This window comes from Macrosteles quadrilineatus, unplaced genomic scaffold, assembly GCF_028750875.1.
Source record: "Macrosteles quadrilineatus isolate MER2022 unplaced genomic scaffold, UCM_ALF_1.0 Scaffold_5__1_contigs__length_97177068, whole genome shotgun sequence".
Lineage (NCBI taxonomy): Eukaryota > Metazoa > Arthropoda > Insecta > Hemiptera > Cicadellidae > Macrosteles > Macrosteles quadrilineatus.
Genome location: NW_026542598.1, coordinates 65,403,684 through 65,428,801, shown reverse-complemented (window position 1 = coordinate 65,428,801; position 25,118 = coordinate 65,403,684). Strand labels below are relative to the sequence as shown.

At 35.2% G+C, this 25,118-nt stretch overlaps 1 protein-coding gene across 2 annotated transcripts in view; it reads left to right on the top strand.

Moving 5' to 3' along the window:
- Nucleotides 1-209: 209 nt before the first annotated feature.
- LOC128994550 (A disintegrin and metalloproteinase with thrombospondin motifs 9-like) overlaps nt 210-25,118 on the top strand; it is a 216,678-nt gene continuing 191,769 nt past the window's right edge. For both annotated transcript variants that reach the window (XM_054419174.1, XM_054419173.1), the window contains exon 1: nt 210-393. In XM_054419174.1, coding sequence (XP_054275149.1) covers nt 261-393 — 133 coding nt within the window. In that variant the 5' untranslated portion in view covers nt 210-260. The remainder of the gene's footprint in view (nt 394-25,118) is intronic.

Sequence of the window (25,118 nt, the reverse complement as noted above, 5' to 3'; positions counted from 1 at the left end):
ATTAAAACCTCATAGATTCAAACCAATAAAAAAACAAATCCTATTTCAGAAATTCACTAATCACACCAACATCAACATACATCAGTGTAGTTCCTAGAGCGCTGAGCCAGGGGAGGCCCGCTAGACATTTAGCAGACAAGACGTTTGGTGCGTCACCTCGTGGTGGACTCCCGAACTGTTCGCGCCGCAGAGTCAGTGCCAGTCGGGCAGTCGCGGCGCGCGGCGAGGTGGCTGTAGTGCGTGTAGCGTGTAGTAGTGCGATGACGTCTAGAGGTGGCCAAAGGCTAGCCAGCGTCGTGGCGCTTTGTGCTCTACTGCTGGTTCTCGTTTTGTTGGCGGCGCTATTGTTCGCTGCGCACCTTGGATTTTTCGAGACAAGATACCAGAATCCATGTAAGTAAAAATATTTTTTCTGCTTTTGGCGGATTGTTTAAAGTTTTGTTTAAATTTCCACACTAGTAAAACTTTATTTTTACGCAAAGTTTTGTAGGAACATTTTTAATAAACGAAGGAATTTGTAATAAAAGTACGGCATAGTATGAAATAAAAATAACTTGTAAGGCAAGGATGATGGGTATCATATTATCTTTTTTGAAAAAAATGTATCTAAAGCTAGGGACATTTATTTTTTTATGCCTTGTGTTATCACTAGAGTTACTTATCAGTGATAAGACAACAAGGACGCTTGTCAGGTGTCTGTCTGTCTGTGTGTCTGTGACGGGTTAGCTACGCTCAGTCCTATTTTTGAATGACAAAGAGGCTGTATACAAATATTGCATTCAAGTCTAACTAGGGACGTGTAGATCGGGGTTCAATATGCCTTAGATATAACTGATATTAAACCCCGCATATTTAAAAATAAGGGAATAATAGGACCTGAATAAGTCTAGTCCAAATCAGAATAATATAAAAAAAGGTATAAATTATAAGCCAACAAAAATAATTTTCTTGTTACCGGTAAGGTGTTTATAGTGAGAACATTTTTAGTCCGAACTTGGTCTCCCATTTTACATTTTTGAAGAAATGAATTAGTTGATGTCGTTTTTACCCAGATATATATAATCATAGTATTAAACAAATTTGGAAATTTTTATCCTTAGAGAATTATAACCGAAGTACCCATTTCTGATTAAATAATTTGTTTTTACTTTCAACTGGATTCTTTCTGCAGTAAGTTACATTTTGTTTTAAATAAAAAAAAATCTACATACCAAATAGAAACATCGCAATTTGAAAATAATGCATATAGAGACATTTTCAAACTAATACTGAAAAGATATTATGGTAACCCACATTCTTGGCTCAGACATTTTAGTATTAGGCCAACTCTTATCGTATTGCATTTGGTAAAAGAATCTTTTTAAATGTACACAAAAAATGATGTGTTGATTTCATTTTATGAATAGTATGAACATGTATTGGAAGAAAATTCTAAATTCAATTGTATGAAATCGCTCAGGTAGGCTAAACTGTAAAATTAGGCATAAAAAATGTCCCTAGTTTACTTAGATATTATTTTTGAAAAAAAAAAGGATAATAGCCTAGATGCTACCCATTACACTAGCCTTAGATGTTAGTTTTGATCATACTATACCGTAGCCTATTTTTATTATAAATCCCTTTAAATGTGAGTAAAAAATAAAGTTTCATTTAATAATAGTGTTAAATTACTCAGCGTCGTTACAATTGATAAGATGTCTTCTCAGTGCAGATAACCTGCTTCCATCTAGAATGAGAGGATCCACATAAATATAAATAAATCCCCCCTTTCGTAGAGGGAGATTTCCAAGAGACAGTTCGCGCCTCAGACTTTTTTCCTTGTTAGATCATAGTTAGACCTGTAGCTTCACCTGGGCGCCGAATCACTGGACACGATAATGTCACATATATTTTGGCAATTAGCGAGATTTTAACCGAGGTTTCAAGGATATAAGGCCTTAGACCTGTTGTGGCACAATCCACAGAAGAAATCAAAAGCTCTGTCTCGTAAAAAATAGGATAAGTATCCAACAGAGATATTACTCACACCGGTTTCGTGTTATTGTACCCTGCCATGAATATGCTACATGGATTTGGATGTGAGAAATAAATCCTAATTTCCATAAAAATTGCATTACTTTTATAGACTGTTTTATACACAATTTGAAAAATTCGAGAAAATATATAGGCATACTAAGAAAAAGAATATTACTAAGATAGAAAGTTTAGCAAATAATACAAAAGGAGATGTTAGAAAACTTCTTAATTTCACTTTATTTGTGTATTCCTTTGAAAACAAAGATACTCCATGGAGAAGTTGATAATTCTTTATCCTAGTCTCCATATATAACTTACTGGCAAAGGTGCGAAATCATAACAAAAAGATAGGGATCAGATTATTAAATTTTTATTGCGATTTCGTTGAATCTAATAGGAAACCAAAACAGCTTGCAAAGTGCTTCACCAACTTCGCTAAAAGGGTAGCTTTTGTCCTCTCGTTTATCCGACCTGACAGGACGGACGAGTGGGTGCCAGATAACATTGTGTGCCTAATACAGCAACGAGCCTTAGTAATCTGTTACTTCATGCGCAGAATCACAATGATGTCCTAGTCGTTATATCCTCCAGGTGGTCCCATAAAGTTCAGGGTCTTCTTATCTTCTACATGCTATTGGCCTCTAGAAATAGTTTAAATAGAAGCCGTCGTTGGGGAAAAATCAATTTTTTGTGTTCTAGTAAAAAGTAACACGATTGTTTCCAAATGGTTTATTTATTTCAACCTACTAAAAAAGTAAGTGCCCAATTACATTTTAGTCGCAATACTTTTTTACTTTAATCCACTATGTTAAAACATTGATAATAAATAACACATATAGTAGATGTAATATAAATGATGTACACTGCATAAGTTAGTTTATTTACATAATTATACTCAATTCGTTATGTCGGAAAAGCGATGCAAATAAGAACTCATAAAATTAGAATCGTAGGAACTCCTAGGTACTAAGAAAGATGTACAACTAAGTATCTCATAGCTAGATCATGTTGAACACCCACATTCCATTCTACCGTTCAGTGTGAAATATTTAGCTTGATCTCATTTGTCAACTGCAGCTTATCCTGTACAAATCCGTATCGTTATAATAAATCCTAGACACACCAAAACGTGTTTTCTTTTCAACAACTTACGATAGATTAAGTGTGGGATGAGGAGGATTTTCGTTTCATGCTGTTAAAATGTTGCTAAAGGGACAAGTCAAATTACTCTTCACACTTAACCGGTTCTTGGGAACATTTGTTGAGCCAGTTTTAAGTGGCGAGCTTACCTAATTAACTCCGATGTCTATCAAAGAAAACATAAAAAATCCAGAAAATTAACTGGTCGAAAAAGAAAATATTAAGTAATACTGATGTGTGTACAGCTATTCGTCGTAAAGTAAAATATTTTTTTTAGAATTCATAGTTACCAGATCTTTATACACAGCCATCATCCAAACAGTCTTCTACTTGTCTATCATTTCATTCCAATACATCATATTCGTCCCAAAACATCACCGATCACGCCATTGCACTGAAGTCTTCTACTTGTCTATCCTTTCATTTAATACAACATATTCGTCCCAAAACATCACCTATCATGCCATTGCACTGAAGTCTTCTACTTGTCTATCCTTTCATTCAATAGAACATATTCGTCCCAAAACATCATCTATCATGCCATTGCACTGAAGTCTTCTACTTGTCTATCCTTTCATTCAATAGAACATATTCGTCCCAAAACATCACCTATCATGCCATTGCACTGAAGTCTTCTACTTGTCTATCCTTTTATTCAATACAACATATTTGTCCCAAAACATCACCTATCATGCCATTGCACTGAAGTCTTCTACTTGTCTATCCTTTCATTCAATACTGTACAACATATTCGTCCCAAAACATCACCTATCATGCCATTGCACTGAAGTCTTCTACTTGTCTATCCTTTCATTCAATACTGTACAACATATTCGTCCCAAAACATTACCTATCATGCCATTGCACTGAAGTCTTCTACTTGTCTATCCTTTCATTCAATACTGTACAACATATTCGTCCCAAAACATTACCTATCATGCCATTGCACTGAAGTCTTCTACTTGTCTATCCTTTCATTCAATACTGTACAACATATTCGTCCCAAAACATTACCTATCATGCCATTGCACTGAAGTCTTCTACTTGTCTATCCTTTCATTCAATACTGTACAACATATTCGTCCCAAAGCATCACCTATCATGCCATTACACTAGAGTTATCATAATTGACATTGGAGTATCGTGTCTTACACGTGTAGTCCAGTCTATTAGGCCCAGACCACCAAGGGTTATATGGTTTGGACGTAGGCCGTCTCGTAATTAAAGCCATAACAATCATTACCCTGATGAAAGTTTATAGCCATTTTCGACAGGGTCGTTGAACTTGCTTATAAATTGGTTCTACTAGGCGATTGGTTACAAATGTAGTTGGTAACATTGTAGTTAGAAGACAAGGTACAATGATTTTCTCATAGTTAATTATGAAAGGTATCAAAAGTGGACTGTCTGTTCAACCGAGATGTAGTGCTCGCCTTTAAATCTGAAGTTATCGGTTCGTTCCCGAGTGGGCAAATTCTACACCTAGATGGTATTTGTTATGAACTATCAATAATGATGCTATCTAAGAAATTATCTGTTATATAGTAACAAAGAAGGGCTTGAACCGTTACTTTTCAAACAATTTTAAAAGTCATGCATTGAATATACTTAAAAATAACTAACTACATCAAAAAGTGTGCATCAGTTATAGTTAAAGGATATAAATTTGAATGCTGTTAAGCTGTAACATTACGTCTGCATTTTATCATGGTATTTTTACACTGGTCAACGTTTGGCCTATTTTTGTTTATTTATATTTTATTCTTGTCAATAGAGCAAACAAGTTGTTGTTAGAATCAGAACACCCTTGCGTACTTTTTTACTTGATTATTAATTGGCTGAAAAAATATAATTCTTAGCTTCGGCTCACATTTACATCAATCACATAAAATTTTATTGAATAATTGTAGGTAATAATACAACTCTGAATGCTTTAATAAATTCGATGGTTTATTTCCTGAAAAATCTTTGCCGCTTTTTACATAATTTATAATATTTTGAATGTTGCGTCAAACAGATGTTCTGTTTCGTAACCCTGGGCGTGATTGGATTCAGTAATGTTTCAGTTAGGGTTGTAAATGTTGAGTTTTATACGAAATTGTGCAAACTCGACAGGGAATCACGATGGCAATACCGAGTTGTATCAGCAATACTGACCGCGATCTTATCACTGTCAGGTCACCGAACGTGGGTGACCTTGACCTCTTATCACGAACTGACCTTGGTGATAAGAGTCATTCAAACGGGACGATAAGTTCTCATATTTACTGTATTAGGGAAATTCACTGAGGTTTTGCATGATATGTAAACTAACATTATTCACTAGCTATAGTTTTCGTCAAAGTTTGGTTTGTAACTATCGTGCAGTTTTTTAGGTTTGCTTTTGTTGTTTGTAAATCTCTAAATACAGTTTGAGGACAAGGGAAATCCACGTAAAATCTTATTATAATATACATATTTTTATTACATGTTAGGGGAACAAAATATTATACCATTGATACCGTTAGTATTGGCGTAGTGTTATTAATCCAAATTTTATAATTTAAATTGGTAACATTTTATAAAAATTGTTATGTACATACATTTTGTGAAGCAGCTAAGTAACTAAATCACCCGATTATTTACATTATTAGCATTGGCTTTTTCCTAATAGAATTGTGCCTCTAATTGTATAGAAAATTTTCTATTTTAATGTCGTGGCCTATTTTATATAAGCTAAACATATTTTTGAAACTTGTAATACATTACAGGTATTGACTAAATATTAAATCTACTAACCCTAGACACAATATATATTCTTATTTCCCACAACCAATTACACAGTCCCTCTGCGCAACATCTAAACGACTAATCAAGAATAAAAAAGTCTATAATTGCACTCACAGAAAAACTCCTTTGTGGGAGTCAATTTAGCTCAATCACTTGTAAGCACTTAAAACTGTACTAAATCATCAATAACGCTTAAAGAACAAAAGAGTGAAACGACATTTGATTTGATAATATTAACAATCAATAGGAAAACTTAACATAGGCTATTACAATCTAAATAAACTTCAAACAAGCCAAGTTGTGTAGGCTACATTTTGTGCAGACGTAACTGTTCCACATAGCCTCCATCTCCAGGAAGTGTGAGTATGTAGGAGCTGCTACAATGCTGATCCCCGATCACTGAGGCATGTGCTGCTCAGCACGTCACGAGATAAGACACGTATCAGCTGGCTGTGTAGGACCAGCTGGTGAAATTTGGCTAACTCACTGAGTGGCGTGATAAGGAGTTGCTTATACAGACTTACACAAAAAAGGCAACATATGTGTGCACGGGATAAGAAGACGTTATTTTGCCTCACATGGAGGGGGCCATGAATCCATGAAGGATGTAACGTTTTTTACGTAGATTTGAAGTTAGTTTACCCGTTTACCTCAAACGAAGGAAAACGTTGATTCCTGTAGATGTGAAGATTATATTTTGATGTCACGCGAAGTAAAGTTCATGTTACAGCTGTAAAGTTAATTTTAATTCACCATAAAAGGCATTTTTAAACGATGTACCGTTTCTTCACACGAAAGGAAGCATGAATTATTGCCGGGTGTATAAAGTTTATATAACCTCACTCAAAGAGAGACTTGTAAACTGAATTAAGGGTTGTTGAAGTAGGGGATGGAACATGTATTTAACCAAACTTGAATTGAAACATGGATTTTTTAATGGATGTTAAGTGTACGTTACTTTACATTGAGGGAGATGAATTGTTACACAAGAAGTAATGCTCATTTCACTTCACATTGAAAAGAACATCAATTTTTGGAATATGTGTAGTTTAATCTCCTTTACATAAAAATAGGCATGGTCTTTCACTTCACATTACATGTTTCCACTATTATGTATTTTATCAAACAACACATTACTATGGAAAAGCAAACATCCAATACCGGAAATAGTTAAAATGTAACATTTCCACCAAAGTCGGTGCTATCAGCTGACAAGTTTGACTGATTGCTGGTTTTGAAAGTCCAATGTTGATACAAGGTGCGTTGCCCGGGATGAACTCCCAACGATCCCCACATCTGTAGGTTTTAATTAATAGTTTTGACCTCCTTCTGCCGTTAGCTTAAGGCGTTGTGTAACACATGGCCATTGATTTAACCAATCCCGTTCCCAATCACTTGTTCCCTGATTTAAAACAACGATTCTTTTTTATCACTGATGTTTATAACCTACTACCAGGCAGTAGGCTACACTTTGTTCATAGTGTGTGAGTTGATTGAGTCAAGTAGTGTAGTAAAAATGTCTAACAAACGTCTATTACTTGTTAGAAACACTCTGGCATAATTTTATATCTTAAATAACGTCATATGTGGGATTCATGCTATTTTTACTTCACCATAGCACACGATTTGAACTAAGCTATAAGATTACAAAATTTTATAGTAAAAAATATATCTTCTAGTCATTGGCTACCAATTAAATATTTTTTTGTAGAATATTATCTAAAATAAGGGAATTAGCTAAGACTATTTCAGACATACATGTAAAATCATAATAGTATTGCAAAATATTGTCAGAACTTTGCGAAAATCTTAGTTCTATTACAAGATTTTTGTTTATAATCTTAGAGTATGGTTCTTAAACAAGTTAAGACACATTACACGCTCACACAACATAAACTCCCGTTCTTGTTCGCATACAACGGTTAATAACAACTTTATTTAGCTAAAACTTTCATAAAGCCATCGTATAATCAATTATGTTACTTTCGTTATTGTTACGATTGCAATATTTTACCAAATTTTAAATTTAATATAATTGCCATTGGATATTTAAGTACAAAGTTTGAAAGTTTGAATGTTCACTATATTTTTAGTTTGTCAGTGTGAAACCACTACGACAGATAGTTTCTGAGATTTTTGTTTCCTTTATTGTTTAGTCCATATTTACCATTCTATGATATTTACATTCACGTGTATTATGTTAGTTCAGCCGTCGCTGGTTAGTTCCCAGCTAATGGGTAGTTCAGTGAGAGCCTAAGACCTTACAACTCCGAGAACGTTGATCACAAGTGGTGTAAACCTCGCTGTCAATGGACTAATAACGATTTACGTGGTTGACAAAATGTTTATGTGTGGCCCCCGCATGAATGGTGGGTAATGTATGCTAAGAAATACAACCTGCCCGCTGCCGCTCCTTGCCGCATAAACATGCAACGTTCGTTAGGCGTTAGGCATACCCAGGGGTGATTACTGGACAACAACACAATTGAGAAACTGGAATATATTATGTTTTAATTTATGTAAAAACGTGTTTTGACAAGGGTCCTGTCATTGGTGCGTGGTAACTACACTTTCACCCCAAATTTTCGAACACCAACACCAATGTTATATTTTGTCGCAGAGAGTTAAAGAAAAAATGCCGATAGTAACATGTTATATCTTGTTTTATGTAAAATAACGAGTAAAGAAGTCCCGTTGTAAGAGTTTGATAATAACTTAACGCATTTCCACCCCAAACTAGTTTTAGTACATTGAAAACTTTACCCTAAGATTTACCAAAGCAGAAAATAATTTGAAAATGCACCGCTGGGATTCAACATTGGACGAATTGCACTGCGAAAAGTCAACACGATACAGGTGTGAAGCGACAATCTGTTGACGTTTTCTTGACATATGTGCAATCAAGTAGGCTAACATTAATACTAGTATCAACTATACAATCTTTTCCACGTTGCACTGTCAATTACATGTACTGATCGTGATACTTTAATTCTTCCAATTACATTACAACATTTTACTGTTGGTGCTTGTACCTCATTTTTGTCACTTCAGCAACAGTGCAATAAAATAATGATGATTTGTTTGTTTCTCTGCCGTAGTCATACTTTACGTTATTGGCAAAGTTTTCCAAATCCAAATTATTACTGTTTTGTCAGGATATTTTTTTAGTCTGAGTAGTACGTTGAGTAGTAAAAGATGATAACGATCTGTTAAATTATTTTAAGTTGAGTTAAATGTCTCCATTCGCTATCATATAGTCATATACTTCCCTAGCCTAGACAACGTTTCACCAAAACAAGGTACACAATTATCCACAAAAATATCAAACCTTGCAAGAATCTTCCGTTTTGCGAACTACTTTTACAGGCTGAAAAGGCGCAAGTCGTTAACTAGATACAGTACCAGCCTATACAAAGTAACGCCTCCGACACTGAAATAGACACACACTTGACCTGGTTAGTGAGCCAAGCAGTCCACAGTAAACAGAAGAAGCTTTTTTACACTCATTTACACCTTCAGACGAGTAATGAGGCTGGGACGTCTACCAAGTGACGTCAGCACGCCGGACGACCGTGAAATTATATTTGGACGTTATGAGTTATGTGAGCAGATGTAGACAATTGTAACACTACACTGGCTGTTGGCAATGGTGCGACCGCTTACACCTAGTAGATAAATGGATATATGGATTGAAGGTGGAAAAACTGCTAACTGTTTGGAGATTCATTCGAATTTATTTGTAAAATGTTGTTTATGTCATGTCTTTACCATCAAATTTTTTCATATTGCAATTTTGTTTGTTTTAGGAAGTGTATTGTAGGGTTTTCACGCGCTTTGGTGTGAATTAGAATTTAAAAAATACTTAATATATATTTTATCGTCATGCAAGGCTTTCATCTTGTAGATCTTGCAATTAAAACAGTATAAATATTAAATATATGTGTTATAAGCTAAGCATAGAAAACGATTAGTTCCTCAATATTATTTTAGTTTCAAATGTGGCTTCAATGTGGTGGGATAAATTTTCTGGTCGTAGAAATGTTAGTAAAATGTCGTTATGACATTTCATATTAATTTTTTTTTTACCAGAGCTTGATTCAGCGCAAAAAGGGCAGTTTAGGTGAATTATGTACACTAAAAAATAGTAATAAAAATCGCTCATACAACATAAACTCTCGTCCTTCGCATATATATTTACAGCAAAAAATGTGTTTTGATCTAGTGTCCTTATTTAAACAACTCACAACCATTAAACGATGAAAGAGCAGCTAAACAGCAATAATCTTTTCCCATTTTTGCCAGAGTAGTATTACACCATGTATATACTCAAGTAACTCACATGGTGTCTGGTTTGCGAGTGGCCGGATTGTGAACGACATGAGTGAGTTTTTGCCAACAGGCTGATACTCACGAGACCTGCAATGTTTGATTCGCCTGACTAGTTTACTCAAGTAACTCACATGGTGTCTGGTTTGCGAGTGGCCGGATTGTGAACGGCATGAGTGAGTTTTTGCCAACAGGCTGATACTCACGAGACCTGCAATGTTTGATTCTTGGCACGTCTGCGAAGCTGCGCCAATAATAAACTGAAATCTGGTGAAGCGCGGTCAGTGGCTCGGCAGACGGAAAAATCTAGCGGTTATTTCTGGTTTATAGACACTTTAATGCTTCCTTTGCGTTAAGAAAACCACTTTGAAAATTGGTATTCTGTACATGTTTTTTTATTCAGTTCCAATTTACTGATTTTTGTCTCTTTGTTGTACGATTAAATGTTAACTAGCAAAACAGCGTAGGACCTACATAATTACATTACTTTATCGCAATTTATTTATTTATTATATAAATTTGTATATTTTTAACCATATCAGAAATGTGATATTTCGATGTAGGGAATGGGTGCGCGTCTCGGTGCCACTACTAAATACTGTATTTTCATGACAGTTAATTCTTGCACTTTACCCCATTTGCTTCATACTTTCCACGCACAGACTCAAGGTCCATGTGCAAGCCCTTGTTGCGTGTAAGGCAAATTCAATACTAACAAGACCTCCAACCTATTAAAGTATTTTTGAAATAATTTCTAGCTTGTAAATGTTCAAAATATTTTGGATAAAATCAATTTCTATCAAGGATGTTGGTATTTTCTGTAAACTTCTAAATTAAGTCACGTTGCAATAGCCAACTTCCTCAATATGCGTTGGTATGGTTTTGGTTATATCAGGGTGTTTTTTTAAGCATCTAGAAACACAATTACTAGCATAGGAGACATTTATAACTGCAATCATCTAAGCGAAAGCAAATTTTGTACATTGCTCGACAGGAGTGTAGGCATCGCGGCCACTGGTCGTAAATTCAGGGGTCATATTTATATAATCAAACTTACCTAAACTAACCAACCTAACCAAAGTTCTGTATGCGGATTAGGGCCACGGGTAGCCGGTTCTCCGTTTCCCACTTGACAGGAACTTTGTGTACTCATAGGTGGCGTTAGCGAATTCGTATATTCAATTGTTTTACTATCACTACTTAACTTTGTTTACAAAAGATGTATGCATGTTAGAATAATAAATTTGCCAAACACCATCAAGAGATCTACCCCCTTTGATCATTGAATCGAGGTCAATGTATTCGTAAAACATCTCGTAAATATGTTGTTAAACTATAAATTTAATTATTCCCAGGGGGTTTTACAAATGTTTAATTCTGTTAGTTGGTTTATACAAGAATCTAAAATATTTTACCTTTACCCTTTAAAACGCTGTTAATCAAATCCACAGAACGTAAAACTTTTGTTAGTAAAAAATAAAAATTAATGATAGTAGTGAGTAAAAGAATTCCATACTATATTATCTATGAGTAACACAAAATGGTTGCAGCGGTAAGAATGTAGTTGAGGAATAACGTCACTAATCCTAACGTTTTATACCTTACGTTACGCCCTAGAGCAATTTGCATCTAATTGCATTTATTGGACATTTCTATTCCAATGTGATCGATATGAGGCATGTACGTGTAATTCACGGCCTACGAGATTTGGCAGACTCTTTACTGTCGTTTCTTCTCATGTCACTATTTGGCATGAAGAAAACGTCGTATTTGACTCTGAAAGCAGTTACATCAGCGATTCAAACATGTACCCAGATGTTTATTTGGGAATTTGGAATAATTCTAAAAGTTTCCTCAACGTATTTAATTTACTTTTTCCATGTTGTCATAAAATTGGCTTTACGCATCTCACTAGCACATGGGAGTGAGTACAAACGTTGCCAGGTCGTATAAGTAAATATACTGTAACTTTATTTGGATAGTTTCAAACAAATTGCAAAATTAAACCAGGAAATAAATTGAAGAATGATCACATATTGTCTACTCTAGAATCATTTTGATAAAATATTTGGCAGTGAATATCACGATGACGTGGTTGATACAGTATCAATTTGTAGATTTCATAATGGAAATTCATAACGCCTAAATCTGTAAAATTAAAAACTTTCAGTAAGAAAAAAATTAAACATGTGAATTCATGGGGTTAGGATGAATCACTTCTGTTTTAGTCGAAGCTTAAAAACATTAAAATTATCATTAAATTGAGTCAACAACACAACGCTGGGGATTTGAACCTACTGTGAATTTTCAAATGATAATAAATTGTAGCTGTTTCCTTAGCTAATTTTCGTAGTCCTTAGCTCAGTTTTGATGCATCGAAAACTACTAACTTATCTATGATCGAACTGGCGGCCTTCTAACGCGCTAGCAACACCCAGCTAAACCAGACACCAACTATTAGATTATAAAATACTTACTACACAATCAAATAAAAAAATAAAAAAAAACACCTTCTGTCTACAATTTTACTCACATTTATCTGACCGCATTCCATAAGCAATGTAGTATTCTGACATTAAAAGACCGATGAATTAAACATTGAGATGTTTTATATGGGTCGCAAACATGATCTCTACACAAGATACGAGACACCTGCAGTCCTGAATTGTGTGTATATCAGACTTGGTGTAAAATACGCATGAGAGTGTAAGTGTAAGAAATTGATGACGAGTACATAGCAAAACATGATAACTATTCTATCGATTTAAGAGCAAGAATCGCAATTTTCAATGGCTATGAAGGGTGTTTAGCGAAGAAAACGTTTTCAGTCAGTCAATCTTTACAAAAACGTTACGTTTTGCATGATTAAATTTACAGAGTTATATGAGGGTGAAGAACTTTAGAAACTATTATAGCTTTCTTAAGCTCAGCGAATCCACTGTTTTCAGGTAGGTTTATATTTTCACAAAGAAAGATAAAATCTTCGAATTTAAATTTATTTTAGGAAACTATATGGCCATTGAATAGGAAAAAGTTTATGGTAAATGTCCACAACTTACTGGTATCAAATGTTACTATAGGATAGACATCCCTTTCTAAGGGGTGTAGTAAATGAGTGCAGGGACGTAATAAAAAATCTTAAGTTTGTAAACAGAATTTCAGTCACATTTTGTGATGAAGTCAAAACAGTTCGTTTTTACCTTGCAGTTTTATTTTTGTTTATAACTTAAAACATATATTTGATAAGTTTGTTTAAGAATCAAATAGCAGTTGTACTCTTAGTGAGACTTTGAATTTATGCAGTGTTGTACCCACGCAAAATCCTTGTTTTGATTTATTTCGAAACTCCACTAAAGGAAACGGAAGACATCAAACTTGAGCAAGAGTTTCTTCAGCTCCGCCCAATCCCAAAACGGACCGTCGTTGTTCACCTGCGACAAAGGCGGTGAACTTGGAGTCAAGGCCGCTAGAGACATTGTCACGGATTGGGAAATGTAGCGAGAGTCATCAACTTTTTGTGGACCACAATCTCTATCATAAACTTGTCATCTTGCTTATTTTATTCCACATTTGGCTACACTTGTGTCGTTAAGCCTTGGATTGAACTTGGCACTTTTATCAAGGGCAGCCGCTAAAGTTATGCGCGATCACTTAATGCACGATGTTCTTCTCTTTGTTTTTATTCTGTCCCCATCTTTAGAGGTGATATCATGGGTAATATTTTACAGTAAAAGCTACGCGGAATTCAGATTGTTAATGCATTTAGAAGTTTTGATACTGAATCTCTCAAAATGTCAAGGGTTTATATTTTCGTGGACAATCTTGCTGTATTCATTTCCAAGAAACATACAACAATATTGAATTTTATTTGTATAATTTGTTTCCTATAATAATATAAAGAGAATGGCTATATTTACAGGCAACCTATTTCCTCTTCTTGTAGTTGTCTTCGGTAATTGACGTTGCAGATGGCTCGTTTGAAATTCGAATCAGCAACCGATCCAAACGACGCCAGGTGCTGCGATGTTCTGGACAATCCTGCAAACCTGTCGTTCAAGTCCCGGGTCCTTTTTAGTCATGCGGTCAGGACAAAAAATTCCTCAATTAGTGCAGGGTAACTGGCAAATGTATTTGAGTTTTGCAGAGAGTTTAAGTCATGCCATTAATTATGGTTACGAACAATGTATGTTTGATTGATTTTTAAACTTATGTCAACTTTTTGGTACGCCAGGATCTTTGAAAACAAAGACGTCAAGACTACAGAATATGCATGTGTAAACCGTTGTCGTTCTTAAAAATAATTCGGTTGAGGCAGTGAACCCTTGTTACTCGTAACTCAAGTTGTGTACACAATTCACCTTTCGTAAAATATAAAAAGCAACCTTACGACTTACTCAAATCAGTGAATGATGCAGTATTTTAAGTAAAAAATAAACATTCTGAGTAAAAAATTAGATCCAAACGTATATCACAAGAGCAGCAATCTCATAAAAATGATCCAAATATAACGTCGATGAGTGAGAGCAGCATAACGAAATAATTTTTGTTTTTGAACAACCGTAACCTGTTGTCAAGCTTTATACATTTTAAGCCCACACGGTTAAGTCTAGAGGCCTGTTTTTTTGTGGTTGATGTACTGGACTTTGTTTATATGCATCTCAGGCCAGATAACTATCGGCGCAGACCTGTGCCAACATCTAATGTCTTGTACGACAATGTTCCATTGGCACCAGCCCAAAGCCTGAGGATAACTTCTTCATGGTCCTTCGGGTGGTGCAATGCTGCAATATGTGCAACATTACTTAATTGTAAACAGTGTAGATTGCTTTATTGAAGAAGGCTCCAGTTGATTAGGTGTCTTTTTGGAACACACTTCACGATAATGTGTTTGCTAATTACCAGAATGTAATAATATGTACCTAGTTTTAAGATGGCCGAACAGCTAAACGGATGTAGTGATCAGAAAGTTGCTGGTTCGATCATGAGACAGATTTAAATTAATAAAAAAATTGACCCAGCTGTCTTGGACTTTTAATACAGTTACTGCTATAGTAAAAAAGTTACACAGATTATCTACTCAATTCTCTACACTCACCTTTCCCTCAAGATTCAGCTTATAAGTTCGTTTTATCATGTAAAAAGTAGACTCCTTTGAAAATTCGCGTTATTTTTTATTTCACATTAATAGGCTTTTAATTATTTACATGACATCAACGAATAACTTTTTTAAAAGTCGTCAGCAATGAAATTAACCGAGCCTCGTCGTAGATAGTGGTTCACCGAAATGCTGATTCACCCTGAATAAGGTGTTCACTGTTCACTGCTGAGGCGACGGCTTGAAGCAGAAGCAACTCAGCGAAACATGTTTGTCAACGCGCAACACAACACTATTGTTGCACTTCCTTCTGTTTCACGGAAATTTCCCATTTGTATACGTTACGCAAACCGATAAGTATAAAAGTACGTATATGAAAACTTCGACTGCCACATGAGTAAAATATATACGGGATTCAATTCTGCAATAATAACCTGTACAGTTGTAATTGTTTTGACCTGCCATCTATAACGGCCAACTAGCAAATCTTTTATTCAAAAACAACATATTTTGATGAGCCTCTCGTAAAGGACTTCCGTTATATTTTCTAAAAACATTCATTACACGTTAGTCTATCCTCATTAAAAAGACGCTTTCGTGTACAACAGATTGCTCTTTCAGTTTGGCACAATTGAAAAGTGATGTATTTAGTAACCGGTGTAATACAGCAGAATGTTCCGTCAATGACTCAACAATTCATAGTACTTAATTCACTCAATTTTTTTACCAAAAAAGTAGCTATAACTTTTTTAGGTTGTAATAAAATGTCTTTTTAGTGTATGACTCATTCTGTCATCAATGGTTTTACTCACGTGAATTCCTCAGTTATTTTCTGATCAAGCTGTTCAAAATGTCAACTAATGAAAGTCCAATGTTTACACAAATTAAGCACGGTTATCTTAACGATTTTCAAAAAGTAATTAACAGGACATTTCTCTCTATCAGCCAATTTAGTTATCTCCAAAATCAACATCTGTCCAGTGTAACTATTGTGACAGACGACAAAACGAGCTCTAACGACATTGCGTTAACAGAGATAAGACTTGTAGGTTCATCTATAATTTGGAAGTTCATCTTGATTGGCAGTCAGGCCGCTGACCCTGCTATGTCTGTCTATTGTTTCTGGAGATTCGCATTTACAGATCAGTTGGTGTGGGCGCGCCTCCCAGACTCACCTCTGCTTCTTTCCGCCTCTGTAGCTTTTGTTTGTTTTCTCTTGATCGAATTGGTTGTGCAGTCTGTAAATTGTGTGTGATGTAAAAATACGTTCTTTGCACCTGGGTTTTGTATTAAACGTAAGAGGGTCGTTTTGTGGTTAAAAAAGTAGAATTTCTTTGGGACATTGTTCAATTACTCCATCCTCACTAGCTCATGTATCATATTTACTGGTTGTCTTTATCTGGTTCATCTTTAGTGGTTTATGTATGTAATAATGACAAGTCAATGTCCTTTTAACCCTATTTATAATACAAGGTGCCAGTCTTACATATCCAGCAAAAAATATAGCTTTTTTAGTAGGAGATCTAGCTCTCTATTGAAAAACTTTATTAATTAAAATTTAATAATAACAACAATAGGCATAGTTAAAAGTGGAATAATTAGAAACCTACGAAATTTCAATAGTCGATTTTTCACAAGCTGAAAAGAAAATAAATACCTTTTTCCTAAGGTTGATTTATCAGAAACAATTCAAAATACCGAGATTTGTAATTTTGCCAAATAGTTTTGTAATTGCGTTTGAAATTGTGTAGACCATGACATTAAACACCTTTTTTAAACAAGAAAAGTCAACATAAAACTAATTTTGATGCCGAATTCGATGTTCGATTTATTTTGATTGTAAAGAGAAATAAAGTAAGTCTTATAAAAGTCTCAGGCCTATTGTGAATGGAATACATACACTCATAGAATATTGGTTTCAACTTAGTAGCATTTGATCTCAGCAAGTGCTTTGTACCAGGAGCCACGTGAAAGTAATCAGAAGGTCCTTATCCTGCGCCACGTGCTCCTCGCTCCTGTTATCACCACTTTTGTTTCACAGTTGGATAATACGAGGAGACTCGGGTCCAAATATTGACTGTTGCTTACAACGTCCGCTTACCACGCCGCCGCCGCCGCTGCTTGTACAGGAGGTGGTAAAATGTGATTTAATGAGGCAAAGCTTAGTGACTGGATAAAAGCGCAGAGTAAACTGAGACCTTAGCGGTTTTTCCAGTGTTTGAGTATGTATGGACCTTTTCAGAACACCTCGTATGACATGAAGTCCGACAAAGTTGCAGTGACTTCGTTAGTTGCAGCTTTTGAAGTTGTTGGATCTCCTGACAACATCTGACATGACATTGTAATTTCAGCCACACGGTAAGGACCAAAGGACCTCCTCAACAAGTCAACTTGTCACTTTGCTTAAGGACCTTAAATCGTTTTAGGGATTTTGTCATTGTGGTCACATTCGGAGGCTTTAATAACCTATTTAAAATGTTTCTCGCTATCAGCATACTAATTGTTGTAAGGACTAAAGGACCTCTTCACAGTGTGAGCCTGTTTCCGGAAATTTAGGACGTCCTAATAATGCCTTAATACATTTTCAATATTCGTAATATTGTCCGCTAGGCAATGCTGCAAGGTCCAAAGAACCTCTTCAGAGTATGAGCTTGTTGCAAGCTATTTTAGATACCCTAATAACGCCGGACATACAATGTAAATGTTTTAAGTTCACGTGCTTTGGTCACATTGTAAGGCCCAAAGGACCTCTTCACAGTACGGTCTCACCCCGCAGGGCGCTCCTCAGGCACTGCAATCTCAACTCATTTATCAGCATATCGAGCATCTTCATGTCCCAGCGAATTATCCCCGCACAATACAATAAATTTCTTTATCTGCAGTTTAATACGACTCGCAGGCACGTAAAGTCCATTCATACGTCTTGAAGTCTTTTTGTTGCGTTTATTTATTCTTATTCGGTGTAGTTATTTCATAATGGGACTGACCGAGACATTGTGTTCGGGTTGTAAATCCTATTCTGTTGTCTGCCATTCTTTCTTGCTTTTTATTTTCCTCGTTCATTTTCTCGAGTTTTTGTAGGGTGTAAATACTGACGTTTTGCAATCGTTCAGTTACATTAAATGAGCTATGCGATAAAAAAATACTTACCGTACTCTAAAACTCAATGAATTTTTTTAAACAAATCGTTGTAAAGAAAGGAACTGTTTCATTACTGTCAGAAGAAAATTTGATTGGGTTTGTGAGTTTACAAGATTACTACAAAGACACGTTGTTATCATGTTACTTCGTATCTCAAACATGAAAGAATTGAGATAATATTATTATTGTGAATAGCTGTAGTTTTTTTTTCTTTTTTTTTTGGAGAAGTGTAACATAATTTTATTCACGCGAGCTATCAAATATGTTGTTTTACTTAAAATTACAATTTTAAGCACTCAAATAAATTATTATTATTCATGTAATCGATAACCAAGAGTTGTCCCGATTGTGCTATTATTTGAATAAAGATTTGTCACGGCCCTAAATTCCCTATTCAACGTTCACATCACTCATTTAGAATCACCCTATTGTTTCTTACCCAAAATAAAATATTACGTGAGTTGTTTTGCAACAAGAAAATATAGTTGCACAAGCAGTCGCACATATTTGGTGACAGTTGAAACCATGCCTGGAGCCTAATGGGTTTGATGTCTCGATGCCAGAAGTACTCAAAATAACAAAGCAGCGACGGTATTCGCAGGCCGAGAGACAGAGAGCGCCGACAGAGCCATCTATTATCACTACTGATATTGATAAGGAGGCCTGAGGTTTGCCGGTGATGGAATTAGAGCTTATGCACCACTTGAGCTGAAGAGTCGAAGAGTTTGGGAGCCTCGTGCTCAAGAGCTTCACTCAATCGACAACTTGAATTAATCCTACATTAGTGAGACTGGATCTGCGTATCCGGAATTAAAACTGATTTTAGACCGGTCCTTGAGATCAACTTTGTTACATCCGTTGAAGTTTTTTCGTTCCCATGCGCCTTCTTAATGGCAAGTTGATAGCGATTCAACATTATTCTAACCATCATGGAAATATATATGACGATTTGCATAATGCATAATCCTTTTCTGGAAGATAACTAGAGCAGATAATTCAATAGTATCTAGAATATAACATCGTTTAAGAAGAGATTAGAATATTAAAAGTACAAACTATTATACAGTACTGTATTTGAAAGCGTTAAATAATTATACCATATAGGTTTTTATTGTCTGCAAAAAAACAATAATTAACAATGTAATTTTATTTTGATTGACTTCTTGGCCACCATCACGTGACATCAGTGGGAAGTCATTAAAAGTCATTATTTATGATTTGGTTTTATTGCTATTAAGTTGAACTGTCTTCCAATAACTAACTATCTCAAAGTTCAGTTTTACTGTTATCGCCTAAAAGCTACTTAATTTGAGGCTTTTCAATATAATATAATAGCTAGCATGGCCTTTTGGATAAAAACGTGCCTACTTAGATAGACTACTAAAGTATAATTATAGTGAATGTAGCAAAATAGCAAATAAGATTAATGAATACCTCTCCTCTAGAAGCTCATCGAGTATTCCTAAATGTCAAGTACCGTTTCTGTAAATCGTTTATCATAATTAAGGCTTAAAATTTTGAATAACATCCCGTTACACAACAGCCTACAAGAGGGTCCTGAGTAGGCCTACTGATAAATGATTTATCGGCAATCAATTTGAATTTTATTAGAGTTCAAACACGGACCTGGGATGCCATTATAGGAGCAGCGGGAGTCCAGGGAATACATTCCAGGACAATTACCTGCAGAGGAACCGGGGCGATGTGATGCAACTCACCATCTAGGAGTTGGTATACATGTGAACAATAGTAAAGAAAACACGTACAACAGTTGGTACTTTACAGCTTTATATAAGTTATATATTTCGTAATTAAGAACTAGCCTAAATTAACTTAAAGTGGTTTAAATACCTGCATTTAAGTAATCCAATTCGTTGCTTATGTTGCAACCGGTTTCAACTCCGTGGAGTCATCTTCAGGCGTCCGAGGATATATGTTATCACTTTATTTGAAGGTCGTCATAGTTTTTAAAAAACGAATATACACGTAACACGAACATTGAACACTAAACACTGACGTTTAACATTTAAAAAACATACAAAGTTGCTGAGAAGGTTAGCGACGCGTACCGGCCGGATGTAAAGTCTAGACTACCGTGGTTGTACGTAGGTCTAATGGTCAATGACGTCGCCTTCTTATCTCTTGTCACCGATCATCGCATTCCCTTCTACCTTCTCTCTCATCCAGTATCATGATTGCTGTATTGTAAATAAAATTAGACTGAAATGAGAGTTTGTCGTTCAGCACGTTCTCTTTGTCGGATCTTACAGCTCTGTAAATCTCAAATTCCTCCAGTGTATTTCTATGAAAACGATCTTGTGAGAAATGTAAAATGTCCATATTGTTGTCCATACTTGTAAAATTATGATTATTTGTAACTATGTGTTCGGAAAAATTTGAAGACTGAGGGGATGTTGTTTTTCTTGGTATGTGTTCTCTGAAACGTTTCTTAAAAGATCTGGAAGTTTGGCCGATGTAGTACTTCTAATTACAGTTGATCTTGTAAACACCGTTCTTATCATACATTGGTATGCTTTCTCTTGGGCGTTCTTTCAGTAATGAAAAAAGTAAATAAACTAAATTAACTCTTATAGGCTTAAGTGTTAACATAGATGAAACCGAGGTAGAAAAATGATCAAGGGTTATAAAACCTTTTCGACCCTCTTGATGAAGGATATTTGTATTTTAATGGACCCCATTCCTCAAGCAAATTAATTGATCAACGAAAATGTTGTTAAATCATGTTCAGCTTTCATAATTGATTTCATAATGTTTTTCCAAATATACAAACATCGGTAAATTTAAGCAGTTTAATCCGTTGCTATCTACAATATATTTGGAAATTCAAGTTATAATTGCTAACAAAATGCTATTTTCGTGAGTTGTATAAAATTCCATGCTCGGTGTCTAAGCATAGAGAAATAGATAACTTTACACCCCTTAAAATTTGTCGAGTTTATTATAAGAAATGCATTTATTACTGTTTGGCGCCACCATATCAATCAATTATCCTCAAATATCACTTCACAATTGTTAACTTTACATGATGACCTTTTTATCAACAACTTTTGTATTCCCGAAACTAACTTTCTGCATTCAATTCCAATTAATCTAAATCGTAAATTGTAGCTATAAAATGCCGTGCTGATAAAGGTTATCAAAGAACTTATTTATGGATAATATTTGTTTTCTAAAAGTTCAAAGCTGCAAACAAATCGATCCAACGAAATTCCAATGTCGTAATTGAATTTCCTAAGCAATAACTTTAGAATATTTTTCCAAAAACCAAAATCCAGATAAGCGTGGGACAATCGTTTTGTAGACTAATGAGTTTAAATATTAAAACTACACGTGCATAGCAGATTTTGATAAGACATAACTTTCAAAGAAACATTGATGAGATCTGTGAAACGTCAAATTGTGCATCATCAGTTGCATTGGAATTAATCGAGTTCAATGATAAACCATACAAGGTTTGATAAACACCCTTTTGTCTGATAGCAAATTCATTAGAATAAAATGTTTACTAAGTAAGTCGATACAACAATGTTTTAAATAAATAAAGTGCTGATCCATCTTTTTCGTTCAAAGTATCATGAGGTGGTAAAACATCTGCATGATTTATCCCACACATCTGATTCAAATAGCCTATCATACATTTCAAGTTCATATTCTATTTAAAATATAAAAAAAAACTTATATTCAATTACTGAATTCACAATTGTAAGATTGTAAAAAATTTGGTATCGATCAACATAGACCTTTTCTGAATTCCACTGCAGCATTGGTTGAAATAGATCTCATAGTGAAAAGTTTTCACCACTTGATAAGTTTGATAAGTTTGTAATCAAAAGTCGGAGTTTTAAAATTTACATTTGTAAGTACTACTGTTATGTCGTACTACGTTTTAGGTGACTTTGGTAACTTGAAAAGGGCATTCACCAAAAATAAACTACAATGCGAAAATTGTATTAGAACACTAGTTAAAATAATATAAGTCTGCTTTTCAGTTAGAATTTTATCGGGTTAGCTATCTATGACGTATTAACAATTTTGTATCGGACAAATGAATCTACGCTTTAAATATGTTGGTTCTACAGACCAGTCAACGAAACATTCTCACCGATAAATGTTTTATCCGAGTTTTATAGTTTAGAGACGAACCGCGAGTTGTTTTTTACCAAACATATTTGCTGCTATAAACATAACTGCCACTATTTCCCCAGAGGCAGACACAATACACCTGATTGCTCGTCAAGTGGTCCTCGTCCCTCGCCCGTGATTGAATATTCTCTACCTCAGTTGTTGGTCTTGGGAGGCGATCTGTCCATCACAAAGATCAGCCTCCTCCTTTGCCATCTCTGATTGCTCTATTATTAAAACAGCGTTGACTTTCCGTTCCTAAATGTCAGTATACAATGTGTACAAAAGGGAACTTTAAAATATCAGAACTCAACGTAGAAGTTTTTACGGGAATTATAATACATAAACAATTCCCATAAAAAATTCAATGTTGAGTTCCGATATTTTAAAAGTTTCCTTTAGATGCTGTTTGGATCCTAAATTTTTTTGATTTTTTTGCAACTAACAACGTCATTCATCCTAAAAAAGCAAGCCAATCTTAAAATTGGCACTAACTATTGTATGTTGGTTAATATTTTACTTTTATTCTGTCAACATTTGTACTCCAAAGATACATACAATTTTATTCAAAAGGTTTACTTTCAGGTTAAGAGGTTATTATTGCGCACTTAATTAAATCACTCGATATGATCATATCAAAATAACAAATTCCAAATTAAAAACACAAAAACTTTCATATACCTTTGTCTCTCTGAAGAGGCAGCCTACCTCCCCAACAGGTAATTACTTCCCATCCCAGCAGCAGATGAACGTCGTGAAGACAGATGCAGAACCAATGCGAAGAGAAACATAACTCCGGGCGACAGACTCTAAACAAATTCTCAGTAGCTATTAAAATCGCGAGCTTTTTATATTCGCTGATCAGTTATGCAGTCTTGAGAGCACTTTATCACGAGGAACAAGCGCGTGTAATTCCTTCTGAACGGACGTCGAGGCTGGTGAAAGATTGCGGATTCCCCTGGCAGCCCGCCTACCTTGCTGAACGTTTTGGGTTACTTGTTGAATATATTTCTGCCTGTATGGTTTATCAGATATATGTATATATTGCAAAAGACACATAAAATGCAAGCTTATGGTTGAACCTGTAGTGGTAGATAACTGTGTAAGGTGCGAGGTTAAGGCGGGGTTTCTCTGCTGCCGAATAGCTGTGTTTTTGGCACCAAATCTCCACACAGATTCATAGGTTTTCCACGCTGACAAATTCAGCAGGTGCTGTACATGAAAAACGTAGAGACCAAAAATTCGCACGGTATCCACAATACAGCAACCGTAGTCAGCTGCCGAATTCTACAGCTTGGATACCCCGCCGTTTTACCTCCGGAGTCGTTCTTGTAGCGGTAGATGATTGTAAAGTCAGGTGTGAACTTACTGTCGGATGATCCTTGAGACAGACAAGGTCGGTGCTGACTATAACGACTGAGACACAAGCCACGTACCGCAATACGGGCACGTTCCATACATACACGTCCACACGTACTGCCGGCCTATACGGGCATGCAAGATCTCTGTACATAGATGCAATATGAATTGTCACTTTCACGAATGATATAGATACAAAACTCCCATTGCTCACTGACGGTTGAATCACGCCGTTCACGTGATACGGTGGATGTTGTGTCTGTTTCGCTACATTAGCGACAACATGACAACTGCATTATTTATGCATTGCCTACATTAGTCAATATCAAGAGGTATTGCTAATATTTTACCGTAGACATAAATATTCTTGCTTCGCAATTGATTTACCATTAGCATACACGGTAACATTATACAGTTTCGGGAATATATCAGTCCGTTTTTGACTAGTTTTCAAAAATTACTTTTGATTTATTGTTATAAATGCAGCATATCTGATGAATTAGATCAACAAAAGTTTTATTTTACCAATCCATAGCTAGAAGAGTTTAAACGTTCAACATAATTGCACTCGTAGATCCAACAAGATATATTCTTATAAATTACATGATTATGTCATGTAGTGGAAAATATGTATTCGAAAAGTATAAATTTTAAGTATTTCAACCAACCAACATTCTTTAATACTCCTTACATCGACAAACTTTTGCTCGTAAAACTCCACCTTAATTAACTCATCCTAACTTTATTTAAATGGTAATATACGCTCTTAATTTTAATTTTCAAAGTATGTTGTATTACTAGAAGATCGTTTAATATCAGCTTCTGTTCTTGTACGACAAGATGCTATCTTATTCTCGGCAGTAAATTAATTAAAATCCTCACGGACGCCGTGCTATCTTGTCATCTAGCAGGGTTCTCTTGTCTGGTGTTCCTTAATAGCCACCATACAGCCGAGTTGTCTGATATTTGGCCAGATTACAAGTCTTCAGTTTGTACTGCTACTTAAATAGCATATTTTAGTTCTTTTATTGTTTATTTGTGGTGTAATAACTCATTGAATTGTTTTGTAAGAGAACTGTCCAACCATTTAGTTCGTAATACATTTAGTGTACCTAATCTATATGTTAAG